This window comes from Sphaerodactylus townsendi, linkage group LG03 (genome assembly GCF_021028975.2).
Source record: "Sphaerodactylus townsendi isolate TG3544 linkage group LG03, MPM_Stown_v2.3, whole genome shotgun sequence".
Taxonomy (NCBI): Eukaryota; Metazoa; Chordata; class Lepidosauria; order Squamata; family Sphaerodactylidae; genus Sphaerodactylus; species Sphaerodactylus townsendi.
Genome location: NC_059427.1, coordinates 152,206,799 through 152,226,255, shown reverse-complemented (window position 1 = coordinate 152,226,255; position 19,457 = coordinate 152,206,799). Strand labels below are relative to the sequence as shown.

General features: G+C 44.8%; 6 protein-coding genes across 10 annotated transcripts in view; 3 read left to right on the top strand and 3 right to left on the bottom strand.

Annotated features, from left to right (window-relative positions):
* LOC125429667 (histone H2A type 2-C) overlaps window positions 1-19,457 on the bottom strand; it is a 49,992-nt gene that overhangs the window by 21,082 nt on the left and 9,453 nt on the right. The gene's annotated exons all lie outside the window — the stretch shown is intronic.
* On the bottom strand, window positions 4,075-4,459 carry LOC125429677 (histone H4). Its single transcript, XM_048490998.1, has one exon. It carries the CDS (start codon window positions 4,445-4,447, stop codon window positions 4,136-4,138), a length of 312 nt encoding a protein of 103 aa, XP_048346955.1. The 5' UTR covers window positions 4,448-4,459; the 3' UTR covers window positions 4,075-4,135.
* LOC125429666 (pseudouridine-5'-phosphatase-like) lies at window positions 4,408-8,915 on the top strand. The gene is given in 3 exon segments (XM_048490984.1): window positions 4,408-4,998; window positions 5,001-5,270; window positions 8,045-8,915. Coding segments are annotated over 3 exon segments (711 nt in total). The 5' UTR covers window positions 4,408-4,898; the 3' UTR covers window positions 8,386-8,915.
* Window positions 10,571-11,359, bottom strand: LOC125429674 (histone H2B 5-like). The gene has a single exon (XM_048490994.1). The coding sequence runs from the start codon at window positions 11,273-11,275 to the stop codon at window positions 10,895-10,897; it is 381 nt and encodes a 126-aa protein (XP_048346951.1). The 5' UTR covers window positions 11,276-11,359; the 3' UTR covers window positions 10,571-10,894.
* On the top strand, window positions 11,654-12,201 carry LOC125429670 (histone H2A type 2-C). The gene has a single exon (XM_048490990.1). It carries the CDS (start codon window positions 11,721-11,723, stop codon window positions 12,108-12,110), a length of 390 nt encoding a protein of 129 aa, XP_048346947.1. The 5' UTR covers window positions 11,654-11,720; the 3' UTR covers window positions 12,111-12,201.
* LOC125429668 (histone H3) lies at window positions 13,863-14,580 on the top strand. The gene has a single exon (XM_048490987.1). The coding sequence runs from the start codon at window positions 14,170-14,172 to the stop codon at window positions 14,578-14,580; it is 411 nt and encodes a 136-aa protein (XP_048346944.1). The 5' UTR covers window positions 13,863-14,169.

Genomic DNA, 19,457 nt, shown 5'->3' with positions numbered 1-19,457 from the left:
GTGAGGATCTATCGACCTACCATTAATCCTGCAAAATAATGCCAGATCAAAGATGAGAAACAAAAAAGGCGCCATAAAGGGGGTTGCAAGGAAGGCAGCAGCAGGCGGACAAAATGGTGGATCAGCTCAGTTTGTTCTAGGGATGCTTCGCAGCAGGAGACTTTCCTTTGGAACAGAAAATAGTGGGGAGATTCCACTGTGAAGCACATGGCTGCTCTGTGAACAGGAAGTGCACAAGAGGCCTGCATTTTTTTTCCTGGTATGTTACAAAAAAAGAGGGATTTAGATAGGCAGCCCTGTTGGTAAGAAACAGCAGGAAAAGGTTTGAGGTCAGTGACACCTTTAAGGCCAACAAAGTATAATTCTTGGTATAAGCTTTCAAGTGTGGGCACACTCTTTCAGATACCAGGTTCCCTGGACTCATTTGCATACAAGTTAACAGTAATTTTTCCAATAATTACTGTTACCAATTCCAATAATTTTTTTCGGGGAGGAGGTATAATATTTTTAAGGCGGGGGGGGGTCACCTTATATTCAGCGTCAACTTCCTTTCCAGTAAATATGGCATATTATCTTGAAATAACAAGCCACGTTATTGACAGGGGGTCATTGGAACCTGGTAACTGCTATACTGGATTAGAACAATTAGAACAAGGAAGCTGGATTAGAACAAGGAAGCTGAAAGGTAAAATCAAGAGAGTCAAAAATGCCCAAGGTGCTTGGAGGTTATTTAAAAACACAGTCTTAAAAGCTCAGCTGGAATGTGTTCCGCAGGTTAGGAAAGGCAGCGCCCAGTCCAAAAGAAAGCCACCATGGTTAACAAGGGAGGTTGAGGAAATTATTAGGAAAAAAAGATGTCTTTTAGAAAATGGAAGTCCAGTTTGGCTGATGAAGAATACCAGAGAGAACACAGATGGTGGCAAAAGAGAAGCAAGTTAGCTGTAAGGGAGGCGAAAAAGGATTATGAGGAACGCATGGCTGCGAACATCAAAACCAGCAACAAACAGTTCTTCAAGTACATCAAAAGTAGGAAGCCAGCTAGGGAAGCGGTAGGCCCGTTAGATGATGAAGGAACAAAAGGTGTGCTAAAAGATGACAGAGAGATTGCAGAGAAGCTGAATGAATTCTTTGCATCTGTCTTCACCCAAGAGGAGGTGAGGAAAATTCCTGCACCTGAACCAAGCTTCTTAGGAGGTGAATCCGAGGAACTAGCAAAGATAGTGGTAGACAAGGAAGAAGTTCTGGCAGCCATTGATAAACTAAATGCTACCAAATCCCCTGGCCCAGATTGCATTCACCCAAGAGTTCTTAAAGAGCTCAAGCATGAAATTGCTGATCTTCTCACATTAATATGCAACTTATCCCTGAAATCAGGCTCCATCCCTGAAGACTGGAAAATGGCCAATGTCACACCAATCTTTAAGAAAGGATCTAGGGGGGACCCAGGAAATTACAGGCCAGTCAGTTTGACATCTGTTCCTGGTAAATTAGTAGAATCTATCATTAAAGATAAAATTATTAAACATGTAGAAAAGCAAGACCTGCTGAGGAAGAGTCAGCATGGCTTTTGTAGAGGCAAATCCTGTCTTACAAACTTACTAGAGTTCTTTGAGGGTGTAAACAGAAATGTGGATAAGGGGGAACCAGTGGACATTGTCTACTTGGATTTCCAAAAGGCTTTTGACAAAGTTCCTCACCAGAGACTGTTGAGAAAACTCAGCAATGAAGGAATAAGAGGGGAAGTCCTCCTATGGATTAAAAACAGGTTGAGGAACAGGAAACAAAGAATGGGTATAAATGAGAAGTTCTCACAATGGAGAGATGTAGGGAGTGGTGTCCCCCAAGGATCCGTTTTGGGACCAGTGCTCTTTAACTTATTCATAAATGACCTGGAAGTAGGGGTGGGTATGTGGTGGCCAAGTTTGCAGATGATACCAAATTATGTAGGGTGGTGAGAACCGCAAAGGATTGCAAAGAGCTCCAAGCGGACCTTGATAAATTAGGTGAGTGGGCTAAGAAATGGCAAATGCAGTTCAATGTAGCAAAATGTAAAGTGATGCACATAGGGGCAAAAAATCCAAACTTCACATACACGCTACAGGGGTCAGTGCTATCAGTCACAGACCAGGAAAGGGATTTGGGCGTCTTAGTTGATAGTTCCATGGGAATGTCAACTCAATGCGTGGCAGCTGTGAAAAAGGCAAACTCTATGCTGGGGATCATTAGGAAAGGAGTTGATAATAAAACTGCAAGTATTGTCACGCCCTTATATAAAGCAGTGGTGCGACCACACTTGGAGTACTGTGTTCAGTTCTGGTCGGCACATCTCAAAAAGGATATCGAAGAGACAACGAGGATGATTGAAGGATTGGAGCACCTTCCTTATGAGGAGAGGCTGCAGAGTTTGGGACTCTTTAGTTTGGAGAGGAGACGTCTGAGGGGGGGATATGATTGAAGTGTACAAAATTATGCATGGGGTAGAAAATGTTGACAGAGAGAAATTTTTCTCTCTTTCTCACAATACTAGAACCAGGGGGCATTCATTTAAAATGCTGGGGGGAAGAATTAGGACTAATAAAAGGAAACACTTCTTCACGCAACGTATGATTGGTGTTTGGAATATGCTGCCACAAGAGGTGGTGATGGCCACTCACCTGGATAGCTTTAAAAAGGGCTTGGACAGATTTATGGAGAAGTCAATCTATGGCTACCAATCTTGATCCTCCTTGATCTCAGATTGCAAATGCCTTAGAGGACCAGGTGCTTGGGAGCAGCAGCAGCAGAAGGCCATTGCTTTCACATCCTGCACGTGAGCTCCCAAAGGCACCTGGTGGGCCTCTGCGACTAGCAGAATGCTGGACTAGATGGACTCTGGTCTGATCCAGCAGGCTAGTTCTTGTGTTCTTAACAATTGACTCTGCATTTAGGATTCAGGCTTCCATGTGTGTGGGGGGGGGGGCAGATTTTGTGCAGAAGCAGGGTGTGAGAGCCCTCATTTTCAACAGTGATATAGATCAGTGGTTCTCAACCTTCCTAATGCCGTGACCCTTTAATACAGTTTCTCATGTTGTGGTGACCCCCAACCCTAACATTTATCCATTTTACAGATGGGGAACACTGATGCAGAGAGTCTTAGGCGACCCCTGTGAAAGGGTCATTTGATCCCCAAAGGGGTCCCAACCCCCAGGTTGAGAACCACTGATATAGATTATCTTAGTCAGAAGCGACCCAACAAAGCAACTTTATGTACTAGTAGATCTTGTTCCTAACAGATGCAGGCGAAACGTTACGAAATCTACCAGACCACGGCCACACAGCCCGGAAAGCCCACAACAACCAGTTGAGTCCGGCCATGAAAGCCTTCGACAATACAATTTCCCATACCTTGATTCCTTTAATATATTACAAATCACGTCAGCAACCGCCAGCAAAGAATTTTGTAACTCCATACTTTCCAAACCAATTCATGTACTGTAACAATTGTGCATACTGCAGAAGACTGAGGCATCAGGGTGGGTTGAGTCCATTCACGAAAAGTGCAACCCAGGACTGTTACGCCTCATCATTTTTATGTTTAACTAGAGAACACATCTCCAGGAAACAATACCGCCCAACAGCTGGACTACAGTTCCCACAGTGCCTGGCGTCTCTAAGCAACGGAACGGATGCCCACCACATAGTTCTGAAATCCTTCGGTTCCCCTTTGTGACCTTATTGGCTGTAACCAATGACATTACACCGAGGCAAACAAAGGACTTGAGAACAAAGGCTGTTGAGAAATAGGAAGTAGCTCAGCCCCGAAGAAAATTTCTTTGTCCTGCCATGCAATCCCTGAAGGCGGGTTTTTTTCCTTGAGTGGTGCAGGGAACAAAGTCGGTTTCATACAACATACCAATATCTCACTCTACTCTTTTTTTGTAAGTTAAACAGGAAGGAGGCTTGTATTTGCAACCTACAGAGGAGCACACGGTTTAGACCGAATAGTTTCGCTAACCCAGCAGCTAACTTGCCGCACTTAAAGAATAGCAACGTTAATTGAACGCAGAAAGAAACACAGCTCTCCCATTGAAAAAGTGGGTGGCCCTTAAAAGGACCTTTTAGGTTTTGTTGTCGCTGTTGCGCTCTCCAGCAAGACTTAGCCCCCAAAGCCGTACAGAGTGCGGCCCTGGCGTTTCAAGGCGTACACCACGTCCATGGCAGTGACGGTCTTCCTCTTGGCGTGTTCGGTGTAAGTCACGGCATCTCGAATCACGTTCTCCAGGAACACCTTCAGAACACCGCGAGTCTCCTCGTAAATCAGCCCGGAGATGCGCTTCACGCCACCGCGGCGAGCCAAGCGGCGGATAGCCGGCTTGGTGATACCTTGAATGTTGTCGCGCAAGACTTTACGGTGGCGCTTGGCGCCCCCTTTCCCCAGGCCCTTTCCGCCTTTGCCACGTCCAGACATTCTCACCACAGACTAAAATATGACAAAGCGTATTGAAAAAAAATCGCTGCAGACTGGGTTTATATTGCTTGATGGCCGACCAGAGTGAAAACTGCAAGGTCATGTGTGGCCGTCGCTCTTAACTTTGCATTTTAGAAGCCTAGTCAGAGATTCTACCAATGAGCAACCGAGAAGTTTCGAAACGACCAATCAACTATCAGTGTTTCAAACTGAACATTTTGGCACCTTCCCGCTTTGTCCTCGAGCCGGCGTAGAAAAGCGACCTTTGTATCTTCCCCGATTTGGGCACTAAATGGTGTTTCTTCCGGCTCAAGCTTAACGGACATTATATAGCTTGCTGTTCCGGTGGCGTGTATACTTTATTTTATTTCTGGTGGGGTAAGGGAGAGTCTGCTGTGGTGGCCCAGGAATTGTCCTTCTGTTTGTGGCAGAAGAGTGCTATCGCCTTGCAATGGCCTGGTCTTCCTCTAGCCCTGCTTCCCTGCAAGCCGTCACTCACCTGCTCTTTGACATGGACGGCCTGCTGCTGGACACGGAACTCCTTTACACCATGCGACCCAAGAAGCCTGTCAGTGCTTTGGCAAGACGTACACCTGGGACGTGAAATCCTTAGTTATGGGCAAAAAGGCCCTTGAAGCCTCAGAGATAATCCGAGACATCCTCGATCTCCCACTCTCCAAAGAAGAACTATTGCAGGAATGCAGAATCCAGCAAGATAAATTGTTTCCCGATGCCAACTTGATGCCGGGAGTTGCATAACTCATCAGACACCTGCATCAGCACCAGATCCCCATGGCGGTGGCGAGTAGCTCCTCCCAAGAGAGCTAGGAGCTACTCAGCAACATCACTCAATTAAAAAGAAAGTTCCAACTTGTAGTTCAACTGAAACACATGAACTACATTGAATATCAATGGAATCAATTATACCAGGCCACTATAACTAATAACATCCAACAATTCTGGCAGTTAGTAAATAGAAGTACCTCAACCTATGGCACGCATGCCTCACATATCTCTCTGGCTCACTGGCACAGATATTTTTCCAACCTTTTCAATGTGGGTACTACTACGAACCCTGTTCTTGCCCCAGCTTCAGCTGAGCTACCTGAATGGCCTGCAGTTAAACCTCAGGAAGTGATCAATTTAATTAATGGTTTAAAAAGAGGCAAAGCCCCTGGCCCCGACCAAATAATACCTGAAATATTCAAATCTTCTCCAGAATGGTGGGCAACGCTTTTGGCCTCACTATTCACTTATGTCAACAACACAGGCCTTATACCAAGCGAGTGGTTAACAGCTATAATTGTCCCCATATACAAAAAGGGAGACACTACTAATCCTTCAAATTACCGCCCTATCAGTCTCCTTTCAGTCACTGGCAAACTATACGCCAAATTTCTATACTTGAAACTTGAGGAGTGGATCAGACAAACAGGAGTGATTGGTCCAGAGCAAATTGGCTTCTCTAAAAATAAATCAACACTTGATCATTTATCTGTTTTATCACACCTAGCCAATAAATATACAATTCATGCCAACCATAAACTTTTTGTTGCTTTTTTAGATTTGAAAGGAGCATTTGACTCAGTTTCAAGAGAACTACTCTGGAGTAAACTCTCTGTCCTGAACATTGACCCTAGATTATTGTTCTTAATAAAACAATTGTACACTGGCACTAGCTGTAAAATCAGAGCTGCCCCGAATGGGCCCCTTACATCTAGCATCCCTACTACTAGGGGAGTTAAACAAGGCTGCATATTGGCCCCTATTTTGTTTAACATCTTTCTCAACGATTTAGTGCCTATTCTTTCAAAGGTCAACGGACACGCACCCAAACTGTGCTCTAAACATGTCCCTGCCCTGCTTTATGCAGATGACACTGCTCTTCTCTCATGCACAAAGGTTGGCCTCACCCGCCTTCTGAATCGTTGTGCGGAATACTGTAAGTCAAATGAACTGGAAATCAACTATGAGAAATCCAAAATATTGGTATTCGCCAGACGATTCTCTAGACAGGTATGGACTATCAACAAGAAACCTATAGAGCAAGTCAAACAGTTTAAATATCTGGGCATTACTCTTACGAGCAATCTTAATTGGGCAGTACACAGGACACTAGCACTTGATGCAGCCAATAACAGCGCTTCAGCAATCCTGTGCTTCTTCCACAAATCGGGCCATCAATATATACCATCAGCGTTGAAAGTTTTCAATGCCAAATGTGGAACCAAGCTCCTTTATGGAACACCTATCTGGATTGAAGCGGCGAACAAAATCTTAAATAGATCTCAATCCCGTTTTTTTTATAAAATCATGGGACTACCCAACTGTGCTCCATACGCAGCCCTATGCTTAGAACTTGGGCAAATATCCCATGTCACAATGGCTTGGCTGAGGACCATCAAATATTGGCTGCACATCCATTTTTCACAAGATCATTCTAGCTTAATCCACTCGATGCTCTCCGACTCGGTAGTTCCCAGATGGACGACGTTGGTGGAAGAAAAAATTAGCTCTATCGGCCTCCCACTAGAGTCACTTTACTCTTTCACTCTACCAGAGGCCTATAATTGCCTGAAAATCAGGCTGCTGGAACATGAGTACTGCAACATGATAGCTGAAGCGAGGAAAACATGCTCTCCTCTAAATTTGCTTATCCCTTTTGAACAAGGACATACAGCCAACTACCTTTTCTGGCTTACCAATCCAAGGCACAGAAGAGCAATATCCTTGGCCCGTTTCAATTTAATGCCTTCTATGCTCCTTAAAGGCAGATACCAACACATAGATAAACAAAAGAGGCTATGCCCATGCAACTCAGGCCAAGTAGAGACACTGGAGCACACTCTGTTTCATTGTGCAAGATTTGCCAAGATCAGAATGACCCAGCCCATCATTGCTTCACTTCTATACAATCATTTAACTGATGCTCTTAGGATTCCGTTAATCTTAGATAATCTTGATCCTTACTTCTGCGAAAGCGTAGCAAAATATCTTTTAAAGATTATAGACGCAACGCTAGATGGACACTAAGCACTAGATTGCTATCATCATAACAACAACAATGCTGCTCACATTAACTATTTGCTATTGGCACACAGTGCCTACATCTGCCAGCAACCTTTGGGTTCACGGTCACGGTCACCCAAAGTCAAACGTGGGTGATTCATTGAGGGATGTCGTAGTTTTGTTATTGATTGCTAGATGGAGTGAGTGACAACTGAAGGCTGTGGCAACCTATGGGAGCCAAATCAATTGTTTGCCCATTTCCTCGCCCCCTATCCCTTGTTCTGTGTTAGGATTAGGTGCCACTCTAACAAACTCTGTGTTTTATAGTGGAGTGTTGACACTGTATGCTGTTGTGATGCCTGGGCTCTGTTGGTGGGTTTTTAGTCAGATCTGTGGAGAGGTGTATAGGAATGGCACTTTTGATGAGTCCATTTGGACTAAACTTTTGATGAGACTCTGAATGGCTGCTGTAACTATCTGTCTTTCATGGACCATTGTTTTATGGTTTTATTGTTTTATTGTATTTATTGTTTTATTGTATTTATTGTATTTTGGAATGCCAATAAAGGCTATCATCATCAAAAAAAGAGAGAGAGAGCTTTGACTTGAAAGCCACTCGCCACAAGGATTTCTTTAGTTTGTTTCATCACATCGTCTTGGGAGATGACCCAGAAGTGAAGGAGGGCAAACCACAGCCTGACCTCTTTTTAGTCTGCGCCCGGAGATTTAACCCGCCGCCCCTGCCAGAAAAGTGTCTTGTATTTGAAGATGCTCCCAATGGAGTCCAAGCAGCACTGGCAGCCGGCATGCAGGTGGTCATGATTCCAGACGAAAAACTGAACAAAGATCTCACCAAGGGAGCCACCGTGGTGCTGCGGTCAATGACAGATTTCAGGCCTCAGCAGTTTGGCTTACCACCCTTTCACTAAGACCTGCAATGTGTGGGGGTTGTGTGTTTTATTGACTTACTCTTCCTGATTCAGGGTGAGAAACCCTTTTAAAGAAAATCAAAGGCTTCAAGATTCCTACCAAAATCATGTCTTCTGTTTCATAAAGGTTATGGGATGAGTCATTTATTCAAACCCAAGGGTGCTATTTGGAAACATGAGTACGTTCTAAGTATGCAACACACTTCTGGTACTTTTTAAAAGAAAATGTGGGGGCCCTCTTGCAAATGTAAATGGGCTCTGGACTGTATTGTGTCGCTTTATTTTCTATTCTACTTTTCTTCAACATGTAGTAATTTTATTCTCACAGTAACCAAGTTTGGTGTAATTTCCTTGTTCAGGAAGAGTGAGAAAAGATAGAAGCTACCCAACCATCCAGCTAAATCCACTGAACTTGGTGCAAAGGCCCAGTTAATGTTTGTTATATGTGCCATGCTGTGTTGAAAAACTTTTAAAAAGTAAACCATTAACATTTTTGAGATTGCAACTACATAATAAAGCGTGCAAAATACTGCAAAACTGCCTGGTCTTTTCCCTCCCTCTCTTGGTCGGTTTCCCACAGATTCAAGCTGTTTTATAACAAAAGTACTATTTGCAAATGTAGCTAAACCAATATCTTAACTAGGAAAACTGTTTATCTTGATTTTGACAAGACAGAGCTGTAAGTCCCTGTTCAATGCCAAAACCTGGTGAGTGGGATTTGGTAACTTATCAACCAAGTCTATCTCACTGGGGTATTTTGAGAATAAAATAAGATAGACTGTAGATACTTAGAAGAACCAGATATGATGCAATAATAATATTCTAATAGTTCAAACATGGAGAATTCAATTTGAATTGTGCTCATTTCTAGAGTCTTGACACTAACCCCACACCTGTTTTCAGTATCTCACTCAGCTTCCAAGCTATGTAGAACAGGGTTTTATATCCAGGATTAAATTCCCATCTGGGACTCAAGGCATAACTTCCAGATTAAGTTAAAAGTCCGGGTAAACATGTGAAGCACAATATCTCCTCTCAGAATTCTGCCATTGAACACAAAAATATCTGGGACTTCCAACCCTTTCTATCAGTTCTCATTCAAAACCTTAATACGCCTCCCACCACAAACGTCTTCCCTCCCCCTCCCCCCCCCCAAGTTCTTTCCTCTTCACTCTGAGGGATTCTGCACAGCACAAATAGAACATCCTTAGGATGTTATAGACACCATTTGGGGGAAGAACTTCACACAGGTCTCTCCCCCCAAATAACATGAGCCCATTATATTCCTCTCAACCCAGGTTTTTCAAAAATTGCTAAACCAGCAATATTTTTGCAAAATCCCAGGTTGAAGGCGCTCCTTCACACAACACGGCAAGAGATCTTTCATTTCTCCCGGCTGCCAGCCAATTCCCCCCTCCCTTCCACTCTCCTTTCGACTGCTGCTGCCCACCTGCCCTTGTCCCCCAAGCAAGTTTTCTCCCCATAGCGGTGAGTATGACCGCCATTACATTCATAGATCTTCAGTGACACATTCCTTATTGTTTGGCCAATGCAAGACAGTGCCTTTTTATTTATTTTTTTAATTGTGTGTTGGATAGATGAAGCTCTGCAGGTGCAGCCAATTGGATTAGGGGGCATTTCTGGATGCCTTCTCAGCCATGGGAAGGCACGAAAGCACCCCGCATTGTTTCCCTGGACTCAAATTGCTTCCTGAACATGTGAAGGGCACACATACAAACAGAAGAAAGGAAAGTGGGTTCATTTATAATGACCACAGCTCGTTATAAATGTGCTGTGCAAAATCACCAATGTTACAAATGTTCTCAGGAACCCTAAGAGATCATGTGCTTTTAACTGCAGCAAAATATACCCAGGATACTAGCAATCCAATAGTAGAGAATAAAGTACGTTACATTGTTCCTTGTTTCAATTTATGCTACGTTTGTAACAAAATATGAGCTTTTTCACAAAATGTGCTCCCAGGGTACATAAGCACAGGAATAAGCAACAAGTACATCGCCTTGGTTTTTTTAAAAACCTCTACTATGCTGTGTTGCTTAACATAGCAGAGAGAATGACACAAGTTTAGGACTTTTCAGTCTCATTCCCCCCACCCCCCTCTTCATCCCTACTTTTCCCAGCTATCAGCTTAGATTTGGGAGAAGGGAACATATTTTTAACAGACTAAAATCAAGAATATTTTTATTGCAATTAAAGCCACACTATATCAATTAAATAAAAAAACTGCTTTATGGTGAAGAAAAGCCTATCTTAGGAGTGTGGGGAGGACGAGACCCCAACCTGAAAACACATGAAACGTTAAACGCTGTATTCTGAAAAGCTTCTTAAAAACGAAAAGAAAAGTTGTTTTGATAACTTCCGCCAGGTAAGCACTGTAACTTAATGGATGAGGCAGAATACAGTCCTTGCAGCTTTTTTCAGGAAAGGGTGGGTGGCTCTTAAAAGAGCCTTTTGTGGTTCTCGATCTCCTTGCGAAGCGACAGTCCTCTTACTTGGAGCTGGTGTACTTGGTGACGGCCTTGGTGCCCTCCGAGACGGCGTGCTTGGCCAGCTCTCCGGGCAGCAGGAGGCGCACGGCCGTCTGGATCTCCCGGGAGGTGATGGTGGAGCGCTTGTTGTAATGCGCCAGACGGGAAGCCTCCCCGGCGATGCGCTCGAAGATGTCATTCACGAAGGAGTTCATGATGCCCATCGCCTTGGAGGAGATGCCGGTGTCGGGGTGAACCTGTTTGAGGACTTTGTACACGTAGATGGAGTAGCTCTCCTTCCTGCTCTTGCGGCGCTTCTTGTCGCCCTTCTTCTGGGTCTTGGTGACGGCTTTCTTGGAGCCTTTCTTCGCAGCAGGAGCGGACTTGGCTGGCTCAGGCATCGCGGCAGAACGTTTCTGGCAAGCAACACAGCGACGTACCTCTCAATTCGCCTCCGGTTACAAAACGCAAGTGCGGCACAATTCAGCCTGGCCAGTATTTAAAGAGCCTTTATGCAAATCAAGGTCTCCAAGCTGCGCTGATCCCATTGGATCCCGTGCCTTCTGACATCACCGCCGCCGCGCGCGCTCATGCAAAACAGGGCGACTGTGAGCCTCTCGTTTCTATTGGACGGATGCAACATCTTCTCCTTGGGTTGGCAGGGCTGAGAAACCCGTCCTCTCATTGGCCGACGAGCCACTAATTCCAAGCGCAGCCAATCAAAAGTGCAGTTCCCCGAAGCCTCAGGACGGCATAAAAAGCCCCCGTTCTGCTCTGAGTGATCATTCGCGACGTGTTGTTCTTCGTTGTCAGGAGTATTTCGTTGTGCGCGTCAGTGGCGTCGTAATGTCTGGTCGCGGCAAGCAAGGCGGCAAGGCGAGGGCCAAGGCGAAGTCTCGCTCCTCCCGGGCCGGCCTCCAGTTCCCCGTGGGGCGCGTCCACCGCCTGCTGCGCAAAGGTAACTACGCTGAGCGCGTCGGCGCTGGGGCGCCCGTCTACCTGGCCGCCGTGCTCGAGTACCTCACGGCCGAGATCCTCGAGCTGGCCGGCAACGCTGCCCGCGACAACAAGAAGACGCGCATCATCCCGCGACACTTGCAGCTCGCCATCCGCAACGACGAGGAGCTCAACAAACTCCTCGGCAAGGTCACCATCGCCCAGGGCGGCGTCCTGCCCAACATCCAGGCCGTCCTTCTGCCCAAGAAGACCGAGAGCCACAAGGCCAAAGGCAAGTGAGCGAGCCGCCGCCGCCGCCGCAGCCAGCGCCGAGGATAAAAGGGGCTCGTCTATTTTAAACCTAAAGGCTCTTTTCAGAGCCACCTACAATTTCACATAAAGAGCTGCGAGTCTATGTAAATAGCACTTTTCGGTTTGTCGCTGCTGGTACTTTCCAGGCAAGCATTCTACCAGATATCTCTTTCTCCCCCTGCCCTTTTCTACAGCTTCCTGTCCTAAAAACAATTTGCTGTTGTAGATGGAGGTGTGAAGCTGAAGAAAATACTTCCAGCGAAGGCCCTTTTTGCAGGGGTGGTCCTCAGCAAAGTTATCCTCTTGAAATCTAAAATTCATATCCTGGGAGGCAGTTTGGTTCAGAGTAGGTACTATGTGTACTGATTATTCTGTCAAAGAGTGTTGGATGGATTGGGATTGCTAGCCAGGGTGACTGAAAACTTGCATATATACATGTTTCTGTAATTTACATATCTACAGATGGTAAACCTGCCAACTAGTGCTAGGATGTAGCATAGGGGCAGGGAATCCTCAGTTGGCCGCTGTAAGGATTTACTGATTTATTCAAGTCACTTATATCGTGTCTTTCTCCCCAATGGTAGCACGATTTTATGTCATTCATCTCTCTTGCATTTGATCCTCACAACAACTCTGTGAAGTAGTATAGGTTGAAATAATTGCCTCTCACTCACAAATCATTTTCCATATATTGCATTTTACTAGATTACAGGTCTCCATTCCAGTGTATTTTGTGGGTTTTTTGTTCAAGTTACAGGTGATTCTTTCCTGTCCCTTCCTCTCCCAGTTTTCAAGGCAAGAGATGTTCAGAGGTGGGCTTTCTATTATAGGTTCTGCATCCTGCCTTCTGACCCTGGCCTTCCTTGATGGTCTCCCACTCAAGTTCTAACCCTGTTCAGCTTCCAAAGATCTGGTGAGGTCAAGCTACCGTGGGCTATTCAGCCTCCACTGCTTATGCTACTGGATTCTAAACTGCTCTACTGCAACAGGGCTACCTTCTGAAGCTTGCTGTATCCTAATCGTATGCTTGCTTCATTGAGTCCAACCACAAGGGCCAACCCCCAATCAAAGCACTCCCAATGATCATCCAGCTTCTATTCCACTGTTGAACAGTCCTTACTGTCATGGAGTTCTTCCTGATGTTTAGGTGGGATCTCTTTTCCTGTACTTTGAACCCATTTCTCCCTGTCCTAGACTCAGGAGCAACCGAGAACAACCTTGCTTCATCTTCAACATGACATCCCTTCAAATATTTAAACATGGCTATCTTGTCGTACTTCCTCTAAGAAACTCGGAATGGTCAGTTTTATCTGTCCATTTTATCCTCACAACCATCCCTGCCTGGCTGAAGGTGGCTTAGTGGCCCCAAATTAGGCCACTGAGAAGGACAGAGAGGTATTTTGAGCGATACTCTAAAACCCAACACACTTCCGTGGCACCTGAGTTTAGAAGCCAGTGTGGTTTAGTGGTTAAAAGCAGGTGGATTCTAATCTGATGAACCAGATGTGTTTGCACACTCCTACATTCCTGCTGGGTGACCTTGGGCTAGTCACAGTTAATTCAAACCTCTCTCAACCCCACTGACCTCACAAGGTTGTCAGGAGAGGTGGGGAAAGGAGCTTGTAGGCCACCTTGAGTCTCACAGGAGAGAAAGGTGGGATATAAATCCAAACTCTTCTCTTCTTCTAAATGACAAGCTAAAGCAGTGCCTTATTCCAAAGCTTCTATGTGTGGGTTTCCCTTCTTGGAAGGTCTTCTAAGGGAACGTGGATATTTTCGCCCTTGGGAACAAAGCAAGAGTTCAGAGCGCCCTGGGAAGAGGATGCAAACTGGCATCCAATAGCGGTGAAGGGGCGGGAAAAGAGACCGTGAGTGCGGTGGCCAATCCTGGACAAGCCCGGGAAATTCAAAATCTCAAACTGATAGGCTGACCTCCCCAGCCAATCAAGAGCGGGGGCTTTTGCTATAAATTCTCTGCCCCCCAAGCACTTGCTCGCATACCGCTGTAGTCTTCGGAGGAGTTGTGTTGTCCTGAGAAAGGTGCAGGATGGCTCGTACCAAGCAAACTGCCCGCAAGTCCACCGGAGGGAAGGCTCCTCGCAAGCAGCTCGCCACCAAGGCTGCCCGCAAAAGCGCGCCTGCTACTGGGGGCGTCAAGAAGCCTCACCGCTACCGTCCCGGGACCGTTGCCCTGCGGGAGATCCGCCGCTACCAGAAATCTACCGAGCTGCTCATTCGCAAGCTGCCCTTCCAGCGCCTGGTGAGAGAAATCGCCCAAGATTTCAAGACCGACCTGCGTTTCCAGAGCTCTGCTGTCATGGCTTTGCAAGAAGCCAGCGAGGCTTACCTCGTGGGGCTCTTTGAGGACACCAATCTGTGCGCCATCCACGCCAAGAGGGTCACCATCATGCCCAAAGATATCCAGCTGGCTCGTAGGATCCGAGGAGAGAGAGCTTGAGTTTCTCAACTCGGCTGCAAGCAACAAAGTAATCCAAAGGCTCTTTTAAGGGCCACCCACAGAACTAGAAAAAAGAGCTGTTAGCTGATACCATGTTTCTAACTAGACTTAAAATAGCAAAGTATTGATAGCGGATGGGAAATGTAATAGTCTCAAAGAGTTTAGGCTGAGAAAGTCTCTTGTCTTTTTAAAAGCTCCTTTTTCTTCATCCTTTCCTTCCCTCCCCTTCAGAAAAATCATTGTATTTCAAGAGCAGGTTTGGGAAATTGGATTTCAGCACTAAGGCATTTAGGTTTGTAGCATCAGCAGCTGCAATTATGGGTTCCTTAGTTCTGGGCTGGATTCTTGGATGGTGCTGAGTTTGATAATGGCCCATTTACTGCAGCAGCTTCGCGCCTTATCTCTGTAGTTGGATTATTTCTTAATCTGTGACATAGAGAAGACAAAGAAGCTAATACCTTGAGATAACCACTGTTTGTGTTTTGTCCCCTCCCCACAGGCCGTGCCATCTTACAAAGAAAGAGTTATGGTAGACTACCACAAGATTGACTCCAAGTATAACATTTCAAGGTTACTTTAGGGTTTGGAGGAAATTGACACTTTCAGAGAATGGTGCATCCCCGATTTTGCAGAAGCCCTGTTCTTTCTACAAGAAGAGACCTGAGACCCATCTATGAATGAGTCTGGCTCTGATGCAGAAGCCTGCACACACCAGGTGGATGGCTCAAAACAGAGTGGTAGGAGGGACTTGAAAGACTGGACAAATGGCATAACTTCCTGTGTCACTAGGGCAGCCCATGTTCCCTACAGCAAACTGAAGGGAGAATTGTAAACCCCTTCACACCCCAGATTGCCCAGATGCATTTGGTGTTATGCATGCATACAGACCTTTGATGGAAAGAGAAAGGGCTCATGAGAAAAGATTGCCAATGGACACCAAGCTTTTCATAGCTGCTCAAAGCACTTTCACTAAGGACTATACAAGTGGTATGTGACCCATACTTAAAAGTCAAATACATGGAACATCTAGTAGTAGAAGGGGATGGCCAAATGGAAGAAGTGGGGTCCCCTAAAAGCATGCCCCTCAAAGGATCCTGAAAACCTCCAATGACGCAGGATACTTTGCTACAAATTCTAACCCTGAGTTTGGCACTTTGTTTCAAGGGCAGGAAGAGGTTTCTAATCAATGGTTGCATCCAATAAGCAGCGCCATTAAGGAAGATCATGAAGCTAGAAAGTGAGAAGCTACAGCCTCTTCAAAACATCCAAGTGGACCATGGGCCAAAAAATGCCTATTAAAACTAAACTGCAGGCATTATCAAAGAAGCTCCCATGTGTGTACGTTTGGCTGCTCTCTAGAGGAAGCTAAAGTCCGCGGTGGGATCCACAAATTTCAATAACAGGTCTCGATAATTGGTGGTGGATTCAAACAGTGCTTTGCACACACACCTCCAGTCCCTGTTAAGCAGGGAGGTTGTTTTAGTAACCCCTTCTCGGCACTCAGAAAGAGTTAGTAACCACTTCTCTAGAGAGAAGTGAGAAGTGGTTTAGGATCCCACCTCTGGAGTTAAGTCCTCCTACTTTTGAGCTATATGGTAAGCCTTTTCCCATGGCCAGTGGGAATAAGAGAGACATTATTAGAAATTAGAGATAAAGCGTCCACAAAGATCTATGAGTTTTGCCTTGCAGATTTTGTCTTTCCCTCTTTCATAATAATACATTGGTACACCAACACATCCTATTAGGACCGTCCACCACCATCAGGACTGGAAACTGGTGTTTCCAAATCCACAGACCTGGAGGCATGAAGATCTTTAAAACCCTGACTGAACAAGGTCTGCTTCAGATTATCTCTGATAAGCCATATTGCTGCCTATTAATTGATTGCTAATATCTTAAGGTCCAGTAGGAAAGTCATGTTGCCTTCGCCAAGTATCACCCCAGACTTCAAGGAAAGCAACATTAGGCCCCCAGCTGTGACAACAGGGGTCTAGAAGCAGCTAATTTCAGAAACTAACAAAACTTTCCTAAGTGATTTCCAAAATTGATCAGCAGGACATGTGCGTGTTTGCAACCTTTGTTTTTGTTCCAGTTCATTTTTTTAACTTCTTTTTTGGTACTTGCAGGTTTTAACTTCCAGAAAGATGAGCAATACCAATATGTTTTTTTTCACAGAGACTTCTTTGGAGGGACAGTATTCCAATCAGTTTCATTTAGAGAATTATAAAACCAGAGGTTCGAAAGTTATTTGTAATTGAATGTCTTGGTATTCCCATTGTTTATTGGTTAATAGTGTGGAAAATTCCAAAAGTTTATACAGGTTTGTGCTTCTAAAACCACTGGCCATTTCTGCCTTGTATGCTCACCGGGGCAACAATAGGTATTAGTGAAAGCCCAGTTTATTTGCCCGCCTTCGCATTTGGACCGGATGGGAGGCAAATTCTCTGTCTCCAATTAGGCCCCATCATCCCACCCCTGGTTTAAGTGTGTGGGATGTGCCATCCAAGTCCATAAGAAACAGCCTGTTCAGACAATACAATGACCCCTATAAGTGTTGTGGCAATCACTATATTAATTTCACATGAAACAACACATGATAAAATAAAAAAGAAATATTGCTTTTTCAATATATATCATTCAAAGAATGAAATATGGGTTTATATGTAGTCCTATAGCTTAGTATGTGGCTTTTTTCAGTATCTATATATGTATATCATTTAAGAATGAAATAAGGATTTATATGTATCCCTATAATCTAGCATGTTAAGGGGCAAATTGTATTTTCTTTCTTGTTTCTATGAAAAGCTAAACAGACTAATGTTAAGAGGTCAAACAGGGCAAAAGAGTGGGTTGTGCAGTAGGAAACGCCATGTTTAACCAAGATAGCCAGCCTATCTATAGTAGGTATATTGGAAAAAATGAACAAAGAAGTTAAGCAAGACATGTTAACCACAAAAGTATAGAAAACAAGTCTTAGACTAGTAGAGCAGAAGCCGTATGCTGGGGTAGGGGTGTGAAAGGGAGTTTTTGAGTAGGAATTGCTAAAAAAGAGACAAAGGTGACCTTCCAACAGACAGATAAGAAAGAGGTAATAAGTGGAAAGTTGAGAACAATTCTTGGAAGTGGAAGGGCAAATAGGGGAGTTGAGAGACAATGTCTGTAATTATTGGACCATGCCTTAGTCCTGTAAACCCTTGGCCCTCCCAATGGGGAGTCGAAGGGGAGGAAACAGCCACTCATCTGAAGGAATATATGCATGATGTTTAGACTGTTAGGTGTGCCTCTCTCTGTTGATTAGACGTGCGTTGTTTGGTAAGAAACGTGATCTTTTAAATAAACTTTGTTGATTCTTGCACCAAGTTGGCTCCAAATTCTTTAAAGGTCTTAGACAAATTCTTTAAGAGGTCTTGTGACATGTGCTTCTGACACAATACATGAAATTTCTGTACTGTATGAGAGCTATTACATCTTTTTAGGGGGGAGTCCCTGGACTTGCTGTGAAGCAAACTCACATAATCTGAATCGCATTATGTTTAGCTAAGACAATCAATGAGATCCCACATGCCCTGATCCTGTTCACATAAGACTACTGGGAGTTTGAGAGGCCACTTTGCAAAATCATCGCAGTGCCATCGATTGCACTTTTATTATTTCGGCTAGAGCCATGGAGTTTTCAAGAGACTTTGCTGCTTCAACCTCAGTGATATAACCAATTTAATTGACTCCTAAAATTAAGAATTTCAAACAAATGGAGCCAAGGATTGCAAATTGATCAAGGATTTAATGTTTCCTGGTTAACTTCCTGGCTTCTGAATTTTGGATGGCTAAAGTCGTTGTTCATAAGGATGATGCTACGCCGTTATTTATGGTGTTTTGCAACTGTAGTACAATCTTGCAAGGCTTTTATATCCATACTAGCTTATATCCATACTAATAAATTGATGTTAAATCTGCATGCTTCCAAAAATGAGTGAACCTGGGAGGCAGGTGGGCACCGCAGACCTTGGTGGCACCAGACATAGAAGGGAGGCTGGCACTAGGAGCTGCATTGTCATTTGATCTGATGCCAGGACAGGGGAGATGGCAGGACAGAGCATTTCCAGTCAGGCTTTAGATTGCCGTGTGCTCTGTTACTGCTCCTATAATCTGCCCCTCCCCTGCCTTTCAGCCCCATGAGAGCTTTCAGCTGGCTGAGGAGGTTTGTTGTTTTTCACACCTCCTGGCCCCACCAAAATCCCTCTAAAGGTGACATATATCAGCCACTTCAGGCGGTGGATGGGGTAGCTAATGACAGCTTGTGGCACACAAAAACAGCAGATTTGGGGCACTCTAATCACTGAGAACCAGGTTTGATTCCCTTGCTCTGCCACTTAGAACCGCGGGAGGCTTATCCTGGTGAACTTGGGTGGATTAGCCAGCACCACAGCAGGGGTGACCTTAGGCTGGGTCACAGTTCTTCAGAGTTTCCTCTCAGTACCCACCCACTTCACAGGGGTGTTTGTTGTGGGGGAGAAAGGGAGCATTTGTCGCAGCCCTCGAGTCCACCGCATATACATGAAAAAAAAGTATTAAAATTTTTAGCTTTGAACTCCTCGGCACTTGATTAGAGAAGCTGATCAAGTGTCCCTATTTCATTTCTGCACAGAAGTAAACGGATTGAATATTTTCCCACCCCTGTGTGTGATTATTGGCCTAAGAAACAAACCAGGCACGGCCCCCAGTGTTTGGAGGACAACTTTTAGCCAACACAGACTGTGCACAAGAACACCATTAAAATGAACATTCTTAAAAAACGATACTTGGGTGTGTGGTTTATTCTGAAAATCTAGCAACAAAGGAGAAGGAGTTCTATACTTTTTTTAAGAACCAGATAGAAC